Source organism: Rhinopithecus roxellana, chromosome 7 (assembly GCF_007565055.1).
Source record: "Rhinopithecus roxellana isolate Shanxi Qingling chromosome 7, ASM756505v1, whole genome shotgun sequence".
Classification (NCBI taxonomy): domain Eukaryota; kingdom Metazoa; phylum Chordata; class Mammalia; order Primates; family Cercopithecidae; genus Rhinopithecus; species Rhinopithecus roxellana.
In genome coordinates, this window is record NC_044555.1 from 136,900,635 (window position 1) to 136,927,231 (window position 26,597).

The window sequence follows — 26,597 nt, forward strand, 5'->3', positions numbered from 1 at the left end:
ATTTATTTTCTCACAACTCTGGAGGCTGGAAAGTCCAAGATTAAGGGTCCAGCAGGGACCCAGTAAGGGCTCTGTTCCTGGCTTGCAGAAGGCCACCTTCTTGCTGTGTACTCACATGGCCTTTTCTCAGTGTGCTCATGAGTGCGTGACATCAAGCTCTCTGGTGACCCTTCTTAAAAAGCACCAGTTCCATCAGACTAGAGCTTGGCCCTCATGACCTAATTGCCTCTCAAAGACCCCATCTCCAAACACCATCACACAGGTAGTTAGGGCTTCAACATATGGACTTCAGGGGGACGAAAACATTCAGTCCATAACAGTAGGCTAACCGTTTGATTTACTAATTTTAGAAAGCCAGCAACCTGCAGTAGGTGCTTCTCCAGTGTGAGATAGGAGGTATTATTGTCTGGGGATCTTCCTTTCCTTCCTCCTAGCCCTCCTCACTCTGTCATCTTCTTTTTTTTTTTGTCTCGCTCTGCCGCCCAGGCTGGAGTGCAGTGGCCGGATCTCAGCTCACTGTAAGCTCCGCCTCCCGGGTTCACGCCATTCTCCTGCCTCAGCCTCCCGAGTGACTGGAGCTACAGGCGCCCGCCACGTCGCCCGGCTAGTTTTTTGTATTTTTTAGTAGAGACGGGGTTTCATCATGTTAGCCAGGATGGTCTTGATCTCCTGACCTCGTGATCCGCCCGTCTCGGCCTCCCAAAGTGCTGGGATTACAGGCTTGAGCCACCGCGCCCGGCCAACACTCTGTCATCTTCTTACCCCAGGCTCACCTCCTCTTGTGTGTAAGATGGCTGTTGGGCTTCAGGCATCATATCCTCAAAGTTCAGCTTGAAGTTATTAAACTGGTAGGGCAGGATGGGTCTGGGATGGGCATGAGTAACTCCCTGTCTGCAGTTCTGCCTTTTAACAGTGAGCGAATTGTTCCCTTTATATCTCCTTTGCCAGACCTGGGTCGTAGGACTCCTGTCTACACCCAGAGCAATCACAGGCAAAGAGGCTTAATCATGAGCCACACACCCACTTCCAACTTAATCAGGAGTGAGGTGAGAGGGTTAATCAGGAGTGAGCTGTTGAATATTCGAACCCAAACAAAATGAGCAAGGAAATAAATCTAGCCCAGAAAGCCAATGTCCTAAACGCCTCACCAAGATATTGGCTTGATTTTCATAACAGTGATTTTTAATCAACAGAAGTTAAATGTTAGCCTTAACATAAACCATGGGCGGAAGCTCCGAGGGCGGCATCAGAACACTTGGTTGCCCTACAGATGGCAAGGAGGTGGGTTTGTGGCGGCGGGGTGGGGGGGAGGGCGCGGGAGAATGGAGGGAAGAATGGGGTGGGGAGGAATTGCTAAAATGCACGGAATTGCTCGTGCTTCAAGATGTCAAGACCGAGGGAGCTTGAGCTGTCCTATACCTTTTCTGGGAAGGACAACTGAGGGGGGGAATCATTTTTAATACCTGAATGTCTTCAAACTTCTTTTTACACCCCACGTCTCTGCAGTCAACCCGGTGTAACTATAGAGCGAAGCACGCTACGCATAATCCGTTTGGGGATTCCGAACCCCAGTGGCTCTGTACGTACCCAGGTCGCTGGAGCAGGAGGTCCCAGACCCCCGCTCCAAGGCTCCGCGGGCGAGCGCCCAGGTGGGGCTGGGCGAGGTGGGGGTTCCCGGCGCCGACCTCGCGCACCGCCCTCCCCGCCCCCGCTCCCGCCCCCCGACCCCCGCGCGCGCGGCCTTGTGGGTAACGCGGGGCCGCCAGGTGACAGCAAATGGCGGCGGCCGCCTGAGGCGGGAGGGCAGTAGAGCAGGCGGCAGGAGGCGAGCGGCGAAATCTTCCCGGCCGCCGCTCCCGTCCCGACGGCGGCTTCCCCAAGGCGGCAGGACTCGGCGCGCCATGGACAGGCCGGCGACGGCGGCAGTGGCGGCGGCGGGCTGCGAGGGCGGTGGGGGCCCGAACCCGGGGCCGGCGGGCGGCAGGAGGCCTCCTCGGGCCGTGGGGGGCGCCGCCGCCGGCTCCCGGCAGCCCAGCGTGGAGACCCTGGACAGGTAAGCGGGGCCCGGGCTGCCCCGGCCTCTCGCGCCCCTCTCTCGAGTGCCCCGCGCGAGGCCCGCCCGCCCCCTCCCCGGGCGCCGCGCAGGGCCTGGCCGAGGCGAGATGGGCTGCCCCTCTTCATCCGTCCCCTCGGGCCCCTCCTCCCCCAAAACCCCGGAAACCTCAGCGCCCCATCCGGGGGCTGCCGCCCTCGGACCTGCTGCGGGCCGCGCACCTGGCTCACTTCCGCCCCGAGAGCCCCAGCTCCTGGATCCCCGGGAGGGGCTTCGCAGCTGTCAAACCACTTCCCGCGCCGCCACCTGCTGCCCTTGGCGACCGCTTGGCTGTCCCTGCCCAGGTCACCAATTCTCTTGGGAGGGAGATCCCACCCGGGCTCTCCTCTTTTAGCATCACCTTGCTTCGTGTGGTTTTAAGACCCCAATTCCGCTGTGGCTGCTTAGGGTCTTTGATGGGGGATTGGGAGTGGGGATGGGAAGATGGGACCCCGCGGGCGTGGGAGCTGGTGCAGATCGAGGCAAAAATCTGAGATGGAAAACGTCCAAACTGCTCAGGAAGCAAGAAAACAGAACGGTTTACTTTCAGTTCTTCACACTTTGAGGGAACCAGTTTATTGTTTTCATGAGCACACAAGCAAGCCTACTGCTTCTGAGGCAGCTGCAGAACTAAGAGAAATCAGAAACATAAAGTGACCGTGTCTATCTGGGAGGGGCCACCCCATCCTCAGACGACAAGGGATGACCTATCCTGTAACCCAGAACATCCAGTTTTCCCACAACTTGGCCATTTCTCTGACACCAGAGTGCACTCAGGCAGCATGCACTGCTGTAATGTAGCTCAGTCAGTTTTACATGCCCATTCTTGCCTGTCTTGGTCATACCATTGTGCCAAACTTTTGGGAGTTTCCAAAAGCGCAGAAACAAGAAACATTCCCTTCACTTTTGTTTCTACCTCAGTGTAATTACAATATATTTTAATAAATTACCCAAGTGGTTAGTGTCACTGAAAACCAGTCAGAGCTAAGACAGCACTTGAAATGGTGAGGACTTCACACATCTGCAAATATTCAACCATACACGAGGTCTGGGCGATTCAGAGAATAGCACAACACGACTTTTGCTGTCTCACCATTTTGCTAGGCTTACCATCTAGTGGAGAATACAAACCAACCAACAGTGGAAATCGAATGTGATAAATGAGATAGGTGGTAGAGGCGAACACAGAAGTACTCAGGATGGGCATGCATCAGAATCATTTAAGGAGCCAAAGGAGACCAGAATGTGTCACCTCCAAATATGCCTCATCTTCTGATTTCCTTCAGAGATTTTGATGATCAGGGAAAGCCTGAGAAAGGTGACATTTGAGTAGTGCCCCCTAAGAGGCGAGGGATCCAGCCATACAGATACCTGGGGTCAGTGATAGTATTCTATTCAGAGGCCTGTGCAGAGCCCCTGAGGTGAGTGTGAGCCAAGTGTTCCTAGATCAGCAAGGAGACCAGGTGTCACTAGCAAGGAGGGAGCTAGAGACAAGTAAGGGATGACAGAAGTCACAGAGCCAGATGGTGGAGAGCCTCAGAGACCATGGGGAGTCATTGGGGACTTTGTGCAGAGGAGTGACATAATCTGTTGTAGATTTCAGTAGGCTCTCCATGGTGCTATGTGGACAATAGAGTGAAAGGGAAAGGAGTTGAAGCAGAGACTGGCAGTAGGAGGCTATTGTAAGCCAAGTGAGATGGTGGCTCAGGCCAGAGTGGAGCGGAGGAGGGGAGAAGTGGTCAGATTCTAGATGTAATTTGAAGACCTGCAGGGTAGAGCCAATGGGGTTTGCTGAAGATTGGTTGTTCGGTATGAGAGAAGAATCTGGGAGAGTTCCAGAACTTTAGCTTGTGGGAAAATTGTGTTGCTGAGATGGAGAGGTCTCTCTAAGATGGAGCAGGGTTAGAAAATATCAGGCTCTTCGCTCTGGACTTATTAATTTTGAGATGCCAATTATATGTCCCAGAATAGATGTCAAAGATATAGTTGTTCTATCTGAGCCTGGAGTTCAGGGTTGTCTGAGCTGGAGATTCAAACTGGGGAGTCATGGGCTTATAGGTGAGGCTTAAATACACGAGGCACGTGGAGTTCACAGAAGAATGATGAGGGTCTGGAAAGGGGAGTTGGACTAGGAATAGGGCTGGGTGGATTTTCAAGATACTTACCAGGTAAGAGTGACCCGACATGGTGACCATTCAGATGTGAGGGGGAAGTGCTGGGTGGGCTTCAAGACAAACCTCAGCTTTCTAGCATGTGGGGGAAGGGTAACTGGCTGTTCTGCGCCCTGAGTTAGGAAACACAGGAGCGGAGTAGGTTGTGGGGCTGAGCGGCTGTTGCTGGTTTAGACAGGTTGAATTAGCAGGGTCTCTGGGCCAAACTAGTGGACGTGTCTTGTAGGAACATCAGCATTGAGATCAGGAGAGTCCAGTTTGGAGAAACAGAGCTGGGAGCCTCCAGCCTGTAAGTAGTTACTGACACCAGGAGTATAGAGGGCAATTGCACAGACTACAGAGAAGGGATGGGGGAGGAATCATGGCCTCCTTTCTCAGTTCTGTCATCTCAACAAGCTCAGATTCACAGTTTTCTTTGAAGAGTGACCTCTAGAATGGAACCTGGCTCTATGGGTGGGACTTGGCCATGTCCCTTGGACTATGGGGACTTCACTTCTGCTCTGAATACTGTAATTAATAATGAGGAAGCTGTGGTCCTGTAAGAGGATGTGTCTTGCCAAAGATCATGGAGTTAGCTGGTGACAGAAGCAGGACTCATGTCCAGGCCTCCTGTCTGCTAGCCCACTATGTTTCACTGTGTGTAACTACATTGGCCAGGATGCTTCTGGTTGCAGGTGACAGAAACCACCGTTCAATCTAGCATAAGCCAAATGAGATGTCCTGGCTCACAGAACTGCTCCAGATAGGAGGAGAGATGGCCATAGGCACAGTTGAGGCCAGGATTGCAAACGGTGTCGTCGGGACTCCCCATCTCTCTCTCTCTTTTTTTTCCTCTCACTTTTTAATCCCTGTGAGTTCCTTAAGATGGTAGGGGTGGGGTGGGGTGGGGTGGGGAGTGGCCTCCAGCAGCTCTGGATGCAGATCCATGTATTTCAGGATCCAAGAGGAAAGCCTGGGATTGGCTGGTCCTAGGTAACTCACCTACAAGTGGGAGCAGGTGGAGGAAGGGGTCAGCCTTCTTCTCCACTTTCCCCCACAGAAGCCTATGATGTGGGGAAGGGCGGTTCCCCAAAGTAAAGAGGAGGGTCCTTATCAGAAGAAGGGGGAAGGCATGCTGGGCAGGTGGTAATAACAGGTCACACTCATGCTCAACAGTTGGGTTTCTGCAGTTTCTTCCTGTGTTTGCAACTGGTGGGTGCTGACAGAAAAAGGCATTATGACAAGAAAAGTATGATATATGCGGGAATGAAAGTGACTTAACCTTTAAGAAGGAAACAAATTTCTCTCTTTTCCCTCCTTCTCCCCCTCAGGTCGAAATTGTGGTATATAGATTCCTGGCATGTGGTAGGAGTTTCTGCTCGTTCAGTATTTTCAACCACACAGATAACCTCTGGTCTGTTTTGATCAGAGACTGCAATTTGGATCACTAGCACAGAACTTCCGTTTTCTTTGTTTTACTCTTTGGGTCATTTTCCATATTGCCTGGGGATTCCAGGTGTTTCTGTCCTTCAGATACGTGAGTGTGGGTTTAATCAGTGATGTGATTTTTTTAAAAGGCCTGAAACATTCTTTACAGTGAAAGCTACCTGCAAGGTAAACTTTTGTCAGTATTCTTAGCCCTCTAGCTTGATTTCTTAGTGTTTTGCCGAATTGTGAGAGGAACCCGGCCTCTGGGGGCAATTGTTAAATCTCTCACTGCCTAGTTGGCTTATGTGGTCTTTTAGGTCAGGTGAGTACAGCCTGACCACTTGCCAGTCGTGTGACCTTGGGCAAAACTGGGCCTTAATTTTTTCATCTGTAAAATGGGTCACTGTGAGGCTGGGCAAGGCTACATGTGTGAAAATGCTTTGATGCCTCAGAGCTCTGTGGGAGTGAAAGATGACATTTTCTTTGCATTGCTGTGTTTTCATATAAAGCGATTGGCTCGGATCTGTGCTGCTGGCTTCAGTGCAGTGAGTCAGTCACTATTGGTTGTTCCATGTCCTGTTGAGGACAGCTACTTTCTCACAGGGCATGCCACCTCTGTGCCTCAATTTTCTCTCCTCAAAGACAAGTCGTCTAGTCCCTGTTCTGCCTTCTCATCACACCATGGTTGTGAGGCTCTGATATAATAAAAACCATTTGTGCTTGTAATCCCAGCACTTTGGGAGGCCAAGGCAGGCAGATCACCTGAGGTCAGGAGTTCGAGACCAGCCTGGCCAACACGGTGAAAACCCATATCTACTAAAAAATACAAAAATTAGCCAGGCATGATGGCACACGCCTGTAATCCCAGCTACTAGGGAGGCTGAGGCAGGAGAATTGCTTGAACCCAGAAGGGCGAAGGTTACAGTGGGCCGAGATCGCGCCACTGCACTCCAGCCTGGGTGACAGAGCAAGACTCTGTCTCAAAAAAAAAAAAAAAGAAATAAAAAATAAAAACCATTTGTAAGTTGTCAAAGCACTTATAGAAGTGTAAGGTATTGTTAATACTACACAGAGAATGTCATTTTTCTAGGCTGTAATTTATAAATCTCATGATCTTCTTCTGAGTCACTTTGCTTCACTCAAAAGTACACTATTTTCTAGATTTAAAACTAGCAACATGAAATTGATTGAATGTTTGAAAAGCCTATGCTGTAAGATAAATATTTCACATATTTCTCCCGGGTGGGTGCGGTGGCTCATGCCTGTAATCCTAGCACTTTGGGAGGCTAAGGCAGGTGGATCACTTGAGCCCAGGAATTCAAGACTAGCCTGGGAAACATGGCAAAACTCTGTCTACACACACACACACACACAAAAGCCGGGCATGGTGGCATGTGCCTGTAGTGCCAGCTACATGGGAGGCTGAGGTGGGAGGATCTCTTGAACGTGGAAGGTTGCAGTGAGCTGAGATTGCGCCACTGCACTCCAGCCTGGGCGACAGAGTGAGACCCCATCTCAAAAAAAAAAAAAAAAAAAAAAAAAAAAAAAGAAGTATTTCTTCTGTATAATTTTAATAGAGTAAAATTCCATTAAATGGTAAAGAATAGTAAGCTTAACTAACACCTAGAATCTTCAACTTTTTTTGAGAAAATTGGGTGATTCATTTAAAATTAACCTGGAACCTAATCTTATTTCCTAGTTGTCAGTTGCTATTTCAGTTCTTAGATTAAATGTAAAGGTAACCAAAGAGTCTAGTTAGTTCATCTAAAAAAAGAAGTATTATCATATTCCTATTCAGTGCTAGTTTTTTCACTGAGATCCTATGATATAACATTTTGTAATCCATGCTATTTTTTTTTAGTCCTACAGGATCACATGTTGAATGGTGTAAACAGCTTATAGCTGCTACAATTTCTAGTCAGATTTCAGGTTCAGTGACATCAGAAAATGTATCCAGAGATTACAAGGTAAGCAACATTGAGTGTTTAATTCATTTTCAGTATGCTAAGTAGCCAAGAAGCTTTGCAGTTTTAATTCAAGTGAGCCGTTGGCCCTTTGATGCAACATGGCCATTTGCTCGAGAATAAGGACGAGAGGTTCTCTGTTGTTAGATCTAAAATGTAGAAGAGAAATTTTACCAGTATCCAGTACATATAGTCATAGTTTTGTAATTGAAAGGAGAAGCTATCTTTAGATGACAATGATTCTTTTAAAAATCAAGTTCCATTTTATAATAATAAATGCATATAGCTTCTTTGTTAGTATTGTGAGTTTCAGAAAATATCTTGATGTACAATACTTCCCTAACTTCACAATTTTTTAATGTATTATCTGTGAGTATTCAGCATTAACATGTGATACTAGAATGTGTAAAAACCTTTCCAAAATCTCAAAAGAGTATTGTATGGGCAGCCTCATTTTTCAGTCCTTACTGAAGTGAAAATCTTTTTGTTTATTTTAAAAGTTAGATTCCCTGCTTATTCTAAATTTAACTGATAAGCTCCTTGTCAGCAGAGACTAGGGCAGTTTTACTCACCACTGGCTTCCCAGGCAAAATCCTGGAGCATAATGGTTGCTCAATAAATATTGAATCAATTAACAAACCAAAAAAAATCGCTTGCTCCATCTTTGTTAAGGCTAAAGACTAACTTCGTTTTAACGTCAATAAACTATTAATAGGTACATTAAATGAAATCACATTTATATTTCAGTAGTGATGTTTGCCTAAATTGAGGTTTCTGTTTATTAGTAGTCATTTTTGCCTGCTAGTAAGAGATGATTGATTTTTCACAAGTGTGTGTAAAATGCATTTGATATCCCAGACTACCATTAGTTAACAATCTCTCGGCCGGGCGCGGTGGCTCAAGCCTGTAATCCCAGCACTTTGGGAGGCCGAGACGGGCGGATCACGAGGTCAGGAGATCGAGACCATCCTGGCTAACATGGTGAAACCCCGTCTCTACTAAAAAATACAAAAAAAAAACTAGCCGGGCGAGGTGGCGGGCGCCTGTAGTCCCAGCTACTCGGAGGCTGAGGCAGGAGAATGGCATAAACCCGGGAGGCGGAGCTTGCAGTGAGCTGAGAACCGGCCACTGCACTCCAGCCCGGGCGACAGAGCGAGACTCCGTCTCAAAAAAAAAAAAAAAAAAAAAAAAAAAAAACAATCTCTCAAAATCATGGTCCTTGCCAGACATCAGATCTTACAAATATCAAGAATTACAGTAAAGATCCGAATTAATTCTTAGTAGGTGCTCCTTGTTGAGGAGCTTTATCTTCAGTTTCTCTTTAGAGCTCATAGGGTAATAACAAGTGCAGAAACAGGCTCAGGAGGCCAACTAATTGAGATTTGGCTATGGTGCTGTCTCTTGCTTCATCCAAACTGGCAGCTGCTGTTGATTATGCCTACCAAAGGAAGGCATAGCTGTGGATTAGCAGAAATTGGATAATCTGCCCAGCTAGAAGACAGTATATTTCTTAATAGTTTTTCCTGCTATCTGGTGTTCATGTTTGCCCATAAAAGAGCAGCTAGGGCTCCTGGACCTTAAAACCTGGCCGGACAAACACACTGTCTCCAGGTGGGAGAAGCATTTTTTGCATCACCGATGCGTGAATGACTGGTCACTGACCAGCTGTGGATTGCACCAGTTCCAGTTGCTCTATTGCCTGCACCTTAGCTGAGAAACTGCCTGCTGAGTAGAGAGACTTAAGAACCCATATTAGCACAGAATAGCTGTCACACCTTGGGGTGATTTTCTTTATGGACAATTATGAGTTAACTGTAATGTTTTCATTAAGGTTGAATAGTTGTTAGTGTTGTGTGTGTCCTATAAAAGATTGGATGTCGACTGTGTGCATAGCTTTCTAACATTACATGAATAGATCATACTGAATCTGTACTTTAACATGAAGCAACTAAGTTTTTTCAATCTTAGTCTATTTACAAATTTTGTGTAGCAGAATTAGCTCATGTTGGAATGGTTGAACAGATGGTATTCAGAAAAAATAAGGCTTTCTTTCTTTTGGAAATTAAGTTCCTACATCAGATCATAGCTAAAGTCTTTGATGAATTATTGTAAGGGAGCATGTTTTATAATTGTCTTTGTTATATTTGCCCTGTAGCTAAATCTGAAAAGTTGGTGTTAAATTTATAATTGAGGGGTTGTTACACTTTCTTCAAGGAGAGGTTTTTTTTATGTAATAAATAAAATATTTCTAAACCACAAAGATAATTGTACATGTTCCCTATAAAGTAGTTCTTAAAATCAGGGTAACCAAAATGGGCCTTTGGGACTCTGCTGGCATGGGAGCTATTGCATGGGGTTGACCCTGAAGATCCAGATAAAGTTCCTTGAGGGTTTAAGTTGCATTCATCAGTTGATATTTGAAATTATCTATTGTGTAAATGTCTTATTTGAAATACACACTTAATTTGGGGGCTAATTTATTATAGATTAGACTCAACGTCAGTAATTAAGTGGGAGCAGATGTTTATATGGAGCAGAGCGCTTGGCATCTTATTTGAAATGACGATTGTCTTCTGTGTTGTAACAGGCTGTCGAGAATGGTTCTATGTCATCATCATCATTATCAACCCTCTAACATATATAAGCTCTGTGGTTTTGTAATGCTTTTTGACATGTCATCCATTTAAGCCTTAAAACAACCCAGTGAACCTGGGTGTGGTGGCCTGTAGTCTCAGCTACTTGGAAGGCTAAGATGGGAGGATCACTTGAATCCAGGAATTTAAGGCTGCAGTGTGCTGCGATCGCATTTGTGAAAAGCCAATGCATTCTAGCCTGGACAACATAGAGAGATCCTGCTTCTTTAAAAAAGTCCATTGAGGTAGCTATCATTACAATCATCATTTAACAGATGAGGAAACCGAGGCCTAGAGAGGTGAAATGACTTGCTTAGGGTCATACAGTTAGACTTGGGATTTGAACTCAAGTCATCCTATTGAAAAGCTAGAGTGATTTTAAGATTTTGTCCCACCCCATTCCCATCCACTGCTTTTCATTCTTTCTTTCTTCTTCTTCTTCTTCTTCTTAATAGAGATGGGGTCTCACTATGTTGTCCAGGCTGGTCTTGAACTCCTGGGCTCAAGTGATCCTCCCACCTTGGCCTCCCAAAGTGCTGGGATTACAGGTGTCAGCCACCACACCTGGCCTCATCCACTGTTTTTCAAAATGTGACCCTTGGGTCTTCCGAAAACAGCATTCCCTGGAGTACCTGTAAAAATGCAGCTTCCTGGGCTCCATTCCAGATTTACTGAATCAGAGTCTCTGAGGCAAGGAAACAAGAGTCTCATATATTTCTTATGCATGATAAAATCTGAAAACCTAGGCTTCCTGAGTTTATATCTGTTGAAATTGGTGATTGGACCCTGTATTTCTGGTATATTACTAAGAATCTGAATAATTAGCAACTCAGATATTGGAGAATAATTATTTCATTATTTACTCATATAATAAATTGTCAGCCCAGGGTCAGCTCATCTTTTTCTTTTTTTTTTTTTTTTTTTTGAGACGGAGTCTCGCTCTGTCGCCCAGGCTGGAGTGCTGTGGCCGGATCTCAGCTCACTGCAAGCTCCGCCTCCCGGGTTCACGCCATTCTCCTGTCTCAGTCTCCTGGGTAGCTGGGACTACAGGCGCCTGCCACCACTGCTGCCTAAATTTTTTTTATTTTTAGTAGAGACGGGGTTTCACCATGTTAGCCAGGATGGTCTTGATCTCCTGACCTCGTGATCCGCCCGCCTCGGCCTCCCAAAGTGCTGGGATTACAGGCTTGAGCCACCGCGCCCGGCCTGGGTCAGCTCATCTAAAGTACGGAATATCGCTGGTATCACATGAGATGAGTTTAGACAGTATGTCCATGGACATGTTTTAGTAGCTATGTAATTATTTTCTTGTGTATTAGAAAAATCAGCACATCAGGCTTGTGATTTAGTGGATGTTATGGCTTAGAGCAGGCAAAGTATTAAAAAGGAATCGATTTTAAATCAATATAAAGATAAGTATAAAATTAGTATGGGCAGTTTGCAGATACAGCAAACCAAACTTGTTGAGGTGGTATGTGAAATGGCAAGTTTGGCAAGCATTGTCCCAGCTGAAAGAGTGGATAGCTATTATACTGAATTGTGGGGCAGCTAAATTAATAAGTGCCTGATTTAATACCGAGTCGTCCTGAAGACTGGCCTGATAATTAAGACTATTAGACAAAATGTAATAAAATATTTGTTTTGCTTGTCCCCCCTCCACTACCAACTCAATTGCTTTCATTTTTACTAGGCTAACAAATGGTAAAAAATCTCTCTTGAATTTGTCAGAAATTTTAAGAAGAAAATTCGAATGTAATCTGTAGATTAGATGAAATAATGCAGTTAAAATGGAAACATTTTTAGGAACTATTGGTAGAAGTGACATAGTTGATCACAGCTTCCATTGTTTGGAAAGTAGGACTAGGCTATGAAAAGAGAACATGATGGGGTGGTATAAACAATATTGGTTAGCTTGTGACCTTGTATAGTCTCTCAGGCTCAGTTTCCTTATCTGGAAGGATAAAGGGACTTGGATTAGATTATTCACTTCTAAATGCCTTTCTTGCTAGAACATTATTCAATTGTGTTCAAAAGAATTTGATTTGGGCCAGCTTTATGAAAATTAGGACACTATAGTTTTATTATTATTATTATTATACTTTAAGTTCTAGGGTACATGTGCACAACATGCAGGTTTGTTACATGTGTATACATGTGCCATGTTGGTGTGTTGCACCCATTAACTCGTCATTTACATTAGGTATATCTCCTAATGCTATCCTTCCCCCCCACTCCCCACAATAGGACCTGGTGTGTGATGTTCCCCTTCCTGAGGACACTATAGTTTTAATGTGATCATCTTCCTTCCTCTTGCTTCATCATTATCATCACCTCTTCTCTGTTCTCCTTCCCTCACCTACGCACACACAGTAGCTATATCTCTTCTCTAAACATTCTGAAGAAAAATGAGAAAATGGCGAGGACCTTGTACTAAGTTTGATCATTGGATAGGATCGTACAGTAATTACGTTTGGAGGGAAGTCGAAGGCAGAGTATAGGAAAGGCTTCATTGTGCTTGAGCTGAGTCTTGGTTAACATTTCTTAAATTGGGCCCTAGTCTATGAAAAGGGAAACTTTAGCATGAACTTTCAAAATCTACGTCTGTAATCTATAGCCTGGCCTCGTGACTTACAAATCAGAGGTTGCAAACTCAGATGCCTTCATGGGACAGTTCACAAATCTAGGCAGACATGGAGGAGTGCTGTAGAGAACTGGAGAGTATGGAATGCCCACCTAAGAGCAATTAATTTTTTTTAAAAAACCTATGGTACCATAGGCCTCCAGTTTGTAACCACTGTAATAGATACAAGAGTGCTATCCTATCATTGTTTTTGTGGGAAATACTTATTTCTTAAAAATGTTAAGATTTAGACTTCTGTTTCTGGAAAACATGGAGCAAATATATTTTCTCTTATTCTTCTTACTAAGTACAACTAAAAACCTTGGATATTATCTACAAAATAAACATAAGAATACTCTGAAAGGTAGAAAAGGCAGACTAGCTAGGGACCTCAAGACCCAGGGAATGACATGGTTGTGAGTTTCCTGGGTTTGTTTTTGCCGCATATGTCCCAGACTCATTGCTGAAGAAACCAGTGAGTCAGAAATGCCAACAGGCGCAGATAAGAAAAGCCTACTCTGTCTAGCCAGAGGACCAGGAAAGGGGCACCTAGCAAAAAGAAAACACACTAACTACTCTACTCCAGCCAAACACCACAGAAAAAAATTATGACCCACACCCACCCCACCAACAAAGCCAGTTGGGAGAGCCTGATTTCGACCTTTGCCAGGTTATACTGAGGCATACCAACTCCCTGGAGTGGTGGTGGTATTAGGGGAGACCTGGTGAAGAGTCATGACTTTCACTGTCATCCGTTGGTAGACAGGTTGCCCCTTCTAGTGTGGTGTCAGTAGAGGCCATATCAAGGGCAACAATGAGGCACCCCTTTTTCTCTCAGCCAGGGAGGTTTCTGTGGGAGCTAGAACTCTCACCCCTGCTCAGCAGTAATGAGGAGCCCTCCACTCTGCAGTGTCAGTGGAGGCTGAGTAGGGAACCTGGACTCCTACCCCTATCTAGAAGTAATGAAGTAGTGCCCCTCTTCTCTTAGAGCAGTGTCAGAGAAAGCCAGCTTAAACAGAAGGTTTGAATAAGATCCAGAGTCTTAAAACATAATGCCCCAACTGTGCAGATGTTAATGAAAAATCACTCGTTATACTAAGAATAAGGAAGATCTCAAACTGAATGAAAAAAGAGAATCAATAGATGTCAAAACTGAGATGATAGAGATGTTAGATTTTAAAGAAGTCATCATAAAATTGCTTTTTTATAAGCAATAAGCAGTTACAGATACGCTTGAAACAAACAATGAAAAAAAAAAAAGAAAAGTTTCCACAAAGAAATGTAAGAGACAAAGAAGAACCAGATGGAAATTTTAAAACTAGAAAATACAATAAATGAAATAAACTCAAAGGATAGGTTCAACACCATAGTAGAGAGGACAGACAAAAAGAATCTGTGAACTTGAAAATCGAACAATAGAAATTACCCAATTTGAGTAACAGAGATAAATGAACAGAGCCTCAGGGACTTGTGGGAGTATAACAAAAGATCTAACACTTATGTCATCAAAGTCCCAAAGGAGAGAGAGGGGATGGGGCTGAAAAAGCACCTGAAGAAGTAATGGCTGAAAGCTCCCCAAATTTGGCAAAACACGTAAGCCTACAGATTCAAGAAGCTGAGTGAATCCCAAATGAGAGAAATCCCCCCAGATTCACACAAAGACACATTGTAGTCAAATTTCTGAAAACTGAAAACAAAGAAAAAAATATTGAAAGTAGTAAGAGAAATAACACTTTACCTATAAGAAAAATTAATTCTAATGACAGTGGATTTTTTCATCAGAAACCATGAAGGTCAGAAGGAAGTGGCACAACATTTTTCAAGTGCCAAAAGAAAAAAAGTCAACCATGTAAAAATATGCTACAGGAATGAAGAGGAAATCAAGACATTTTCAGATGAAGGAAAACTGGAAGAGAAGTTGTCACTAGCGTACCTATCCTAAAAGAATGGCTAAAGAAAGTTCTCTGAACAGAAAGGAAGCAATAAAAGGAGGAATCCTGAGACACCAGGAAGGAAGAAAGAACACAGCAAAAAAACCTCCTAAAACTAATAAGTGAGTTTAGCAAGGTCACAGGATACAAGACAATATAGATATAAGATTAATATACAAAAGTCAGTTGCATTTCTATGTACTAGCAACACGTGGAGACCAACATTAAAAACACAGTGCCATTTACATTAGTATTATAACAATGAAATACTTAGGTATTGTCTTAGTCCATTTTCTGCTGCTGTAACAGAATGCCACAGACTGGGTAATTTATAAAGAAAATAAATGTACTACTTTCAGTTCTAGAGGCTAGGAAGTCCAAGTATGAGGGGTGAGCATCTGGTCGGGGCCTTCCTGCTGCGTCATGACATGGCAGGAGACATCACATGGCAAGATAGAGCAAACCTGCTAGCTCAGATCTCTCTTCTTATAAAGTCACCAGTCCCATCATGGAAGCCCTACCCTAATGACCATATCTAATCCCAATTACTTTCCAAAGGCCCTACCTTCAATAAACATGAATTTGGGGATTTGGTTTCCAATACATGAAATTTAGGGCACGTGTTTGAACCCCTACAGTGGCTGTACCATTTTACATTCCTTCCAACAGTACACAAGGGTTCTAATTTCTTGATGTTCTTGCCAACACTTGTTATTTGTGATGTTTGTGGTTTTTGTTGTTGCTGTTGAGATGTAGGAGGTTTTTTTTTTTTTTATGTGTTCTAGATATTAATATTTTCTTATGAAATTTTGGGGATGTATTCCAATCATAGCAAGTATAAATCTAATAAGACATGAACAGGACTCATATGCTGAAAACTACCAAATATTGATTAAAGAAATCAAAGAAGATCTAAATTAATGGATACATACAGCGTTGTTCATGTATTTGGATGATTCAATATAGGAAAAATGTCACTTCTCCCCTAATTGATATACACATTTAGCACAATTCCTATCAAAATCCCAGAAAGATTTTTTGTAGATATAGATTTAAAACTTATATGGAAAGGCAAAGGAACTGAAGTAGCTGAAACAATTTTGAAGAATGAAGTGGGAAGAATTAGTCTAAATGACTTCAAGACATGTCGTATAGGTACAGTAATCAAGACTATGGCAGAGGTACAGACACATAGATCAATGAAACAGAGCAGAGAACCTACAAGTCATCCCACAGAAATATGCTCAACTGATTTTTTTTTTTCCACCAAGACATGAAAACAATTTAATGGTTGAAAGATAGACTTTTCAACAAATGCTGCTGGAGTAATTGGACATCTATAGACAAACAAACAAACAAACAAAATATCTTGATCTAAGTCTCACATCTTATACAAAAATTAACTCAAAATGAATCACAAACTTAAAAATATAAAACTTTTAGAGAAAAAAGAAAACCTTAAGGATCTGGGGCTAGATAAATCATTCTTCTTAAACTTTACACCAAAAGCACAATCCATAAAAGGAAAAATTGATCAAAATGTAAAACCTTTGCTCTATGAAAGACTCGGTTAAGATGAAAAGACAAGCTACAGAGTGGAAGAAAATAGATCCATACCTCATATCTGACAGATGACTAGTATTTAGAATATATAAGGAATATTTGAAACTCGACAGTAAAAACATCAAACCATCCAATTAGGAAATGAGCAAAAAATATGAAGCATCTCAACAAAGAAGATATACACATGGCAGGTAAGCACATGAAAAGACGTTCAGGATCATTTCTCAATAGGGGAATGTAAATTAAAGTCACAGTGAGATATCACTACATCCTATCGGAATGGTTAGAAATTTTTGAAAAGTGACAACACCAAATGTGGAGAACCAGATTATTCACTGATTGCTGATGGGAATGTAAAATGGTACAGCCACTCTGGAAAACAGTCTGGCAGTTTCTTAAAAACGAAATGTGCACCTGCCATATGACCGAACAATTGTACTCCTGGGCATTTGTCCAAGACAAATTAAATCTTATGTTTGCATAAAAACCTGTACATGAATGTTTTTAACAATTTTATTCATAATCGCCAAAAACTGGAACCCACCCAGATGTTCTTCATCAGGTGTATTGTTAAACAAATTGTAGTACATCCATGCTATGGACTATATTACTCAACAATAAAAAGAAATAATGATACACACAAGCAACTTGGATGAATCTTAAAGGAATTACGTGAGTAAAATAATGACAGTACCAAAAGGTTACATACTGTATGACTTCATTGATATGACATTCTTCAAATGGCAAAGTGATAGAAATAAAGATAGATGAATGGTTGCCAGGGGCCAAGAAGAGAGGAAAGCAGGGAGGGGAGTAAAATGTGGCTATAAAAGGTCAACAGTAGAGTCCATTGTAGTGATGACATTTTTCTACATCTTGATTGTAATCAATGCCAATATCCTGGGTCTGATATTGTACTATAGTTTTGTAATATGCTACAATTGAGGAAATTGGGTGACTGGTACATGGAATCTGTATTATTTCTCACAACTGCATGTGGTTCTGCAATTATCCCAAAATTTAAAGTTTAATTTTAAAAGTCAAGATTTTTAGACTGCTGAATGATTCTATATTGCATGTAAAAATTTGTATCATTGTATTTATAACAACTGAAAAATACAGTTATGCTAAAAAAGATGTTAGAAGTTAACTATTATGTTTCTTATAATAAATTTAGTTAACAACAAGAATATCAACAATTATCCTTCTACTAGTCAATTAACAATATACTCATTACTTTTGTAAATGGAAATTGGGCCAGCATACTTCAGCCAGGATAGAAACGAACAGCTCATTTGCCACATTTCATGGTGGGCCTTAAGAGTGATTGTTTCAGTCAAGATTTGACAAAGGTATCAGGTAAGGTTTAGGTGTGACTAATTTCCCAAAAACCAGGGTTGTACTTTTTTTTTTTTTCTTTTGGAGATAGGGTCTTGCTCTGTTGCCCAGGTTGGAGTGCAGTGGCACCATCAAGGCTCACTGCAGCTTTGACCTCCTAGGCTCAAGTGATCATCCCGCCTTGGCCTCCTGAGTAGCTGGGACTACAGGCATGTGTCACCACACCCAGCTAATTTTTATTTTTTGTAGAGATGGAGTCTCCTTATGTTACCTGGGCTGGTCTCGGACTCCTGGACTCAAGCAGTCCTTCTGCCTTGGCCTCCCAAAGTACTGGGAAGCCAAGGTGTAAGCCACTGCACCTGGCCCAGGGTTGTATTTTGATGACGTTGTTAAAAAATGTATTGGGAAGACTATTTTAGATTTTTATTGGCCTGCATGGACTTCTGGTTATTGAGGCTTCAATAAACATGCTCAGTTTTACTAGAGCAAGAACCATCTCCTGACTGACGGTCCCAACTTCTTAGCAGAGTAAAACCTTTTTTTTAAAATACGTATTTTGTAGCAATCTGATTGCTAAAGGAAAAATATTTATAGACTTTATGCCTAAGGCAGAAAATAGTGGAGTTTTTACTCCAATATTACAATGTTTTATTGAGAAGAAGCCTCTTGGGGCATACGTTCAAAGACAACTAATTTATAAAAAAACTGATATTTATTTGACTTAGAATTTTCTCATGTGCTTTATCCAAAAGATAAAATTTGGAGTCAGAACACTTTACCTTGGATCCCAGCCCCGTAACTAACAAGCTGCCTAACAAGTTAGTTGACCTTGTTGAGTCTCAGTGTCTTCATCTGTATAATGGATATTAAAACAGAGATTGAATATATTAAATGAGGTGACATATGGATGGAACACAAATGCTCATTTACTGTACGCTGTTACTCTACAAAAATATAATGTGTAAGAACAAATACAAGAGGAGTGTGTTGTCATTGCTGAACACTACTCCACTTCCAGAAACATGATGTGAGTACCTATTATGTGCAAGGGGCTGGGCTGGGCTGGGCTGCATGGGGTTCATAGTCAGGCCAAGAGACACAGAAAATTACAGTACGAGTTGGCCTGTGGTAAGTGTTAAAATAGACATGTAAACAAGTTGTGGTGGAAGGAGAGAGCAGGGCAGAGTAGGGCATTCTGGGAGTTAAGGGTCTTTGTCAGCTCCCTCAAAAAGTGAAACAGATTTAGGTGGGGCTGTGTTGGGGTCAGGAGCATGCTTGCTAAAGCCAGCCAGCTTTGGTTTGAATTCCTGCTGTGCTGCCGCTGGCTATATGGCCTAGGGCAAGTTACCATGCCTCTCACTGCCTCAGTTCCCTTGTTTGTCATATGGGTGGCTGGGAGGGTTGAGCTAACTCATAAAGCATTTAGTACTGTACCTGGTGTAATAGTAAGCCTTCAGTAACTGCTTGTTATTATTTGTAGTACTAGTACTGGCTGCATTTGAAAACTTTCTGAAATACTTTCGCACTTTGGGGATTTCAGGGTGTCAACTGTTACCTTTTCAAGAATTAAAACTGGAGCCAAACAGTTTAGACCAAAGTATCAGCTTTATTCATTGACAAAAGTTGGCTGGGAGGGGCTGATTTAGGTGGGCTGCCTCGTTCATCATTCTAGAGTTAAACATGTGCACCCAAAGGTAGCCCTGGACAACTGCAGCCAATCTCTCCGGGCAGGGCCCACATAGGTGAAATCTCCACAGGCTTGGAAGACCAGGCTGTACTCTCAGGGTCTCTCTGGCAGGCAGATCCTAGAAGGGCAAAGTATACTGGCTCCCTTACCCAAGTCCACCTAAAGCAAGTGGTCAACAGAAGCCCTCACCTCACTGCTTGGGAGTGCCCTGAAGGACAGAGGAAGGGAGTTTTATTCCCAACACAAACTTTCACACAAATTTGAATTTTGTTACTTTTTCTTGATTTAGTGAAAGCCATTGAGAGCACGACAAGGGCCAGTAACATTAACTTTGGCGCTGTATGCTTGCTTTCTTAAATAGATTAAGATCACTATCAACTGTTTTTGCACCTTCTCATAGGTTCTTGACATGTTTAGGAGTTGAGGGAGGGGATGTGGGGTGTGTGAAAATAGTTGTGGCACAAGTTGGGGCAGCTGAGACTCATCAACTGGAAGAGGTTACTTATCCACCCCAGGTACAATTGTCTTAACTGATTTAACTCTGCCAACAATCTGCAAGGGAGGTGCACTCGACATCTCCCATTTAGAGAAGAGGAGACTAAGATTCCAAGCTGGGGGTGTGTGGCTCGCCTGAGGTCCTGTGGCCAGTAAGTAGGTGCTGGAGCTGGGATTTCACTCTGGAGTGTGTTCTTTTAACCACTATGCCGATTTATCTCCCTTAGCCTCAGTTTGGGAGATGTTTTCTTTAGTCTTCTACTGAGGCCTAGATACCCCAAATCCTTGGGAGTTGGGAACTGGTAGGGTCCTGGCAGTCATCCCATAGACTCCCCTCATTTTATGTGTCGAAAGTGAGGCCCAGAATGCAGGCATTAGGAAGCTGTGTATCATCAGCGAGAGCTGGCTTCCAGGCCTCCTGGCTTACAACCTATTTTCCTATGACTTCCATCAGAATCACATTTAAGAAAAAAATGAAGCTCTGTGCATGTGTTTGAAATGGCTTATTTCAGGAGAGGGACATGGTGATCCAGAGAAAACATAATAGGTATCAACTTAGAGACTTTTGGGTAAGCCTCCATTGACCTTCTCCCCTCAACAATACCAAGAACACCGAGGATTTCATGGCAGTAGGCAAAGAATTATGTGAGTTTAAAAGCAGATTATCATCTCACCCCTTTGCACCCTTTTTCAAGTTAGTTTCTCCTTCTAGTGGCAAAGGCCTATTGACAAGGAGTTATAACTCCCATATATGAGGTTTGTGTTAGGCTGTTCTCACATTGCTATAAAGAAATACCTGAGACTGGGTAATTTGTAAAGAGGTTTACTGGGCTCACAGTTCTGTAGGTTTAACAGGAAGCATAGTGCTGGGATCTGCGTGGCTTCTGGGGAGGCCTCAGGAAGCTCACAATCATGGTGGAAAGCAAAGGAGATGCTGCTGTCTCACATGGCCAGAGTGGGAGCAAGGCAGCGGGAGGTAGCACACACTGTTAAATAGCCAGATATCAAAAGCATTCATTCACTAGCTCAAAGACAGTGCCCAGCCGTGAGAGATCCACCCTCATGACCCAAACACCTCCCACCAAGCCCCACCTCCAACACTGGGGATTAGAATCCAACATGAGATTTAGAGGGGACAACGTCCAAATCATATCAAGGTTCAGTTGCACAATTTGGTTCTGCAGTGGACAATATTTTCGTAAAGATTTTATTGTGAATGTTATTTTTTAGTTTTCAGTTTTTACTATCAATTTATAGACAAAGCATCAAAACATTAATTGTAGTTACAGAATGGAGGTTGGGAGGTAGAGAGGTGGAGGAAGGGTTAGTGGTATTGATTTCTTCAAAAAACCTGAAGGGAGTTAAGAGATATTTAACATTTGAGGAGTCAAAATAGGTTTAGGGCTGTAGTTTAAACGGTCTGATGATAGAGGCGCCATGCTGAGGCAGTATAGTAGAGTTGTTACGGGCACAAATCCAGAACTAGACTTCTGGGGTTTAACTACTTGCTCTGCCACCTTGAACTCAGCCAGGTTACTTAAACTGCGCCTTGGTTTTCTTGTCAAAACATGGGACCAGTAATAGGTGTTTTTTTTTGTTTTTGTTTTTGGTTTTGTTTTGTTTCGTTTGAAACAGAGTCTGGCTCTTGCCCAGGCTGGAGTGCAGTGGTGTGATCTCGGCTCCCTGCAACCTCCGCCTCCCAGGTTCAAGTGATTCTCCTGCCTCAGCCTCCCAAGTAGGTGGAATTACAGGTGCCTGGCACCACGCCCAGCTAATTTTCTGTATTTTTAGTAGAGATGGGGTTTCACCATGTTGGTCAGGCTGGTCTCGAACTCCTGACTTCAAGTGATCCACTTGCCTCAGCCTCCCAAAGTGCTGGGATTACAGACGTGAGCCACTGCGCCTGTCCATAATAGTTTTTATCTTACGAGGTTGTTCTGAGAATAAAATGAGTTAATACAGTGCTTAGAAGAGTATCTGAAACATAAAAATCATGAGTGTTTTTTATGATGCAGCAGCTGCTGAAGGAAAACAAAAGAACTCAAAATTAGCATTTCAATCAACAGAGATTGGGAAGAGGGAGGTAGTAGTTTGAGAGTTAATTTTCTCATCTTTTAAAATGGGAGGTTAATAGACACTGTTTAAAGTTGACAAATCAAGAAATGGAAGCATAACTATCACAATGGAAGCAATTCTCAGAATTAAAAATAGATCTAGTTAAGTGTGGTTATTACTGGGGAATGAAGCTCTGAGAGACTTACTATTTTGAGGTTTTTATTACCATAAGCATATACTACTTTTATTTATTATCAAATTTCTTGATGTGTAGTTAACAAATGATAAACCTCAAATATTTAAAGTATGCAATTTGATAAGCTTTGACATAAATACACATATGTAAGGCCATCACCACAATTGAGGTAAACATATCCATCCTCCCACAAAAAGACAAATTTAAGCTTCTTAGTCTGAATACTCTTCGTTTAGTAACTTATGTATAGACTTTGTCTTTTAGCTATACCATCACTTAATTCAGAGACCTTTTAATGACTTCAAAGATTATTTTAATGATAATACAGTGATTTTTTTGAATCTGTGTCATGTGATCTTATGCATCCTGAGTGAAACCGTAAAGCTAGTAAGAACCTCCAGTGATTCTTTTCTGATAATTTGTTTTCATAGAACATTCAGTGGTCAGAAGATAGGATTTCAGACTTTGGAATGGGGAACAGAGATGGTTAAAATCTTCCCAGGCTATTACAACTATTTGCTTTTTAAAAATTCCTGCCATTCCTTCTGACCAGGGCTTTCTGAATGTGTATGCTGCATGTTCAATTAGGATTCACAGGCCTCAGGCACAACAAGAATGTTGTTGCTAAAATCAGTGTCCTTGCTGAATAAAACTGGGCTTTCCCTCCCCTCCAGGAACAGCCACTTACCTCTTCCCGCCTGGAGCTCCCCTTTGGCCATGCAGCTGGTGCTGTGGCGGGGAGCAGGCACCCTCCTCTCAGTGGCGGCCACATCGGGGAGTTTAATTCTGGAGTCCCAAGTATGAATTGGAAATGTAATTTCAATAGAAACCAGGTTAAGCTTTGCAGTTAACTCAGCTTTATGATACCATCAATGCAATATAGCTGAGCTGTGCTTGCTCTGGGTCCAAGGTGGGCATTTCTGTGGTTTTTTGGTTTTGTTTTCCTGGGCTGGTTTGGACATATAACTGCTTTTTTTTTTTTTTTTTTTTTTATCATTGGTTTTTTGGGGAAAATGCATTCAGTATTCCAAACGGAAACTAATGAACTTTTTGAACACAGCCTGTTCACAATAGCTTGTAATAGCACTTGACAGAAGGGGTTTTCGTTTAAGGTAATGTAGTTAGTCTTAGCCTAAGGGCGACACGTTTCTCCAAATCATAGACTTCCCTGAAAATTATAGGACAAATGTGTTAGGATTGATCTGATATCGAATGAAACTTAGAGGGCAAATGTGTTAGGATTGATCTTGTTGGTTTTACTTAGAGGATTATGATGTTTTTTAGGGAATGGGCTGTTGAACTTAATGGCATCTTTCACAGGTCAATAGTAACATGTCCATGATGATGATATTCTGTATTTTAACTAACAGGTTTTCAGGAGGCCTGATATAAGGGTAAGGATATTTGGCTTTCAGCAGATGGGCCTCCTACTTGTGTGTGTCTGTGCTTTATCGAACACTTAGTCTATTTAGTGTTCTTTACCTTCTCACTGATTTTTATGAATCACTCAGATCAATTTGCTCTGCTGTGTTATAGCTTTAAGTGTTCACTAGAAACGCTTTATTTGTTACAATGTTTTTATGTGCAATAAAAGCCAATGTGTGTGAGGGCAGGATGCTAAAATTGTTACCAGTGTGCAATACTGACTTTTGTTGTACTACATGAATTATGACCAAATGGATATTCATGACTGGGGTTATAAGTCTAGGGCTACTGAGGTCTCTTTTAATCTTGTTTATTGTGTAATTCATGCTACAGAATTTAGCAACTAAAAAAAATGGTTAGTTGGCTGTCCTATCTAAGTAAGATTTCAAGTCATGTTTGTGTTTGCATGTTGAATCCAAAAAGCAGAAGTGCTAATCTTGAAGTTAAATTTAGCAAAAATCAATCCCAGTTACTATTTTTTAAAATACAGATGTAGTAGGTTATAGCTTATATTTTCCTCATGATTTTCCTTCCCTTTATTTCAGAATATTCATAAAGCAAGACAAAGATTGGTAATGTGCATGCATTTAACAGATAGAAAATTAACCTATTTCTATTCAAGGAAAACAATGTGGATTTTGATAGTATAATAACTTCAGTTTAAAAGTTTTAATCTTATTGAAGCCAATGAAGTAGTACAAAAATAAGCAAGTTAAGTCTTGTTCTAGTTGGTTTTCCTTTGTTTAGTCTTGTTTTCACCATGTTTTCTTTTGCTTGTGAGAATCATTTTCTTTCATTGATTCACATTGTTAAATATTAGTGCTTGGCTTTACACTTGCATGAACTTTGAAATGTTCTATTTTTTGTTCATTGAGTTTTCTGTTTCTAAAAACTTAATGATTTGATTTTCTTTATGTTTAAAAAATGGAAATTTCAAAAAACTGGCTGCACTGAAAAATTACACTGCCTTGAAGTGTGCTAAACTATACCAACTGTGCACTGAATTCAATCTGATGATAAAATATAAAAGTACATTAAGGAGTTATTGGACTTGATTGACAAAAATGGAAGGTGGGAAATAGTAAATTCTTTTAAAGTTTTACTATTTCTTCACTGGTTGCCTTTGTAAAAACGATAGTCATTGCAACCAAAGTTTCATGAAGCAAAAATATATATAGGCTAACTTGAATATTTTTAGCCTCAGAGACTTGATAGAACTTTAAAAAGAGATTACAATCTTGTCATCTTCAGTATTCATATTTTTACCACCTGCTGAATAAAAAGCCCAATTTTTAAAGTTTCAAAAAAATAATAGATTCTATAAGGAAATTAAGGACAGTATACCTTTAAAGGGATTGGAAAAAATTAAATAAAGATGTGTGGCCTTTTAGCCATTTCTTGGAAGTGTGTTGATACTGTAATTAGAAATATTTAATATGATATTGATTTATAAATCACAGAATTTAATTAGCAATAAGCAATAAGAAACAGACATGTGTATATATGTGTGTATACACACACACACATATATGTATATAATCTCCAGCATGTGATATATGCATGTGTGCAGTGGAATTGATCCCTGAGCAATGTAATATGAATACTTACTGTGTTTAAAATACATGTCTATAAACTGCCTTTGTATTTTGGCTTGATTTGCCCTTTACCAGATTTCTGTGGTATGCTTTATTTTCTGTGAGCACATTATGTGCCTGTTATTTTGTTTCTTTGCTATATGCTGTGTATTGCTTGGTTTTAAAAAGACAGTACCTTCTTTGAAATTCGTGATGTTTGTTTGCTTTTCATTTTTCTACCCCAACACAAACACAGAGTAGATACTCCATTTTAGGCTGAGGATGCTATAGATGGCCTACACATTATTTCCTTAACTCCAAGGGGGAAAATGTTGTGATTTGCAAAGTCATGAAAGGTGTGTCGACTTTTACATGCTTACTGTCTCCTTAAAAAAGAAATTCTGTCCTTTCACCTGTCTGTTTGCACGTGTTTCTCTTTCTCCTCTTTGCTTTTTCTTGTCCATGCACCTGGTGCTGTGCAGGAGATTCAGGAAGAACACAATGGCTACCCTTCTGAAGCTGAAGCTGATCAGGTGGCAAGTTCTACATGTTCATCTGTTTGTAGCTACAGATCATGTATTTAGAAGCCATTTCATTCTAGACTTTCCAGATGCTTTTACCACAATAGTAGTGCCCTCCTGTCCAAATTTGGTAGATTCCATATGACATTATTTGCAAAAATTGGTTTATCCAACATTTTGTCAACTAGAAATTTGTTTGTCTGTGTTTCTCGGTTTGCCCATATAGGGTTATTGATGGGGTTAATGACCCTCCATCACGGTTGGATTCTGCAGTGCCTTTACATAGACATAGAGGGGACAGATACATACGCTAAGGGTGCTCCTTGAGGGTGCACACTTTGCTGTCTTCAAATATGCATGATCTGTGCCCAACATAGTACCTGGTACCATGTAGATAGTTGTGGAATTGTTACATATATTAATCAGAATACAAAATTATTCATAGAGTATTCCTGAGTGCTTACTCCGCTCAGTACCTCTAGACCCTCTCTGGAGTCTTTTAAAGCTGCAGTACTTTCCCCAATGCTTATGTGAAACCAAGAGAAGAGCAGCTCCAGGGATGCGTGGCATGCCCCAGGTGCTCAGCTGCACCATTGTCCACCATCATCCAGCCTCACCCTCCTTTAGTGACCCCGGAAGCAACTTGAAGAGCCCAGTTTGAAAGCCACTACTTTTGGCATGCAACCGTTATATAAACTATCCACCTGGTGGCTTGGATTCAGGCTAAGGAGAAAAGTAGCAAAGAGGTCAGGGTTGTTGGGTGGGCTGGAGCCCTCAGGAACAAATTCAGGGAGCTGGCAGACTTCTGCTAGACCTTCAGGGTCACTGGAACAAAGTTGGGATGAGGTCATCAGAGGGAGTTCCCCAGTTGGGCAGCACTTTGAGCCACGGCACCAAGAGGAATGGGTGTGTTTATGAAATCAAA

At 42.0% G+C, this 26,597-nt stretch overlaps 1 protein-coding gene across 3 annotated transcripts in view; it reads left to right on the forward strand.

Moving 5' to 3' along the window:
- The first annotated feature begins 1,742 nt into the window (after positions 1-1,742).
- The window catches only part of MTMR1 (myotubularin related protein 1), a 74,226-nt gene continuing 49,371 nt past the window's right edge, over positions 1,743-26,597 (forward strand). For 2 of the 3 annotated variants that reach the window (XR_004058358.1, XM_030933970.1), the window contains exons 1-3: positions 1,759-2,053; positions 7,532-7,637; positions 23,523-23,546. Coding sequence is in view for 2 of the 3 variants with exons in the window: in XM_030933970.1 (XP_030789830.1) it covers positions 1,902-2,053; positions 7,532-7,637; positions 23,523-23,546 (282 nt within the window). In the remaining variant the exon portion in view is untranslated. Of the gene's footprint in view, positions 2,054-7,531; positions 7,638-23,522; positions 23,547-26,597 lie in introns of all 3 variants that reach the window. The other variant, XM_030933971.1, reaches the window with a different exon arrangement.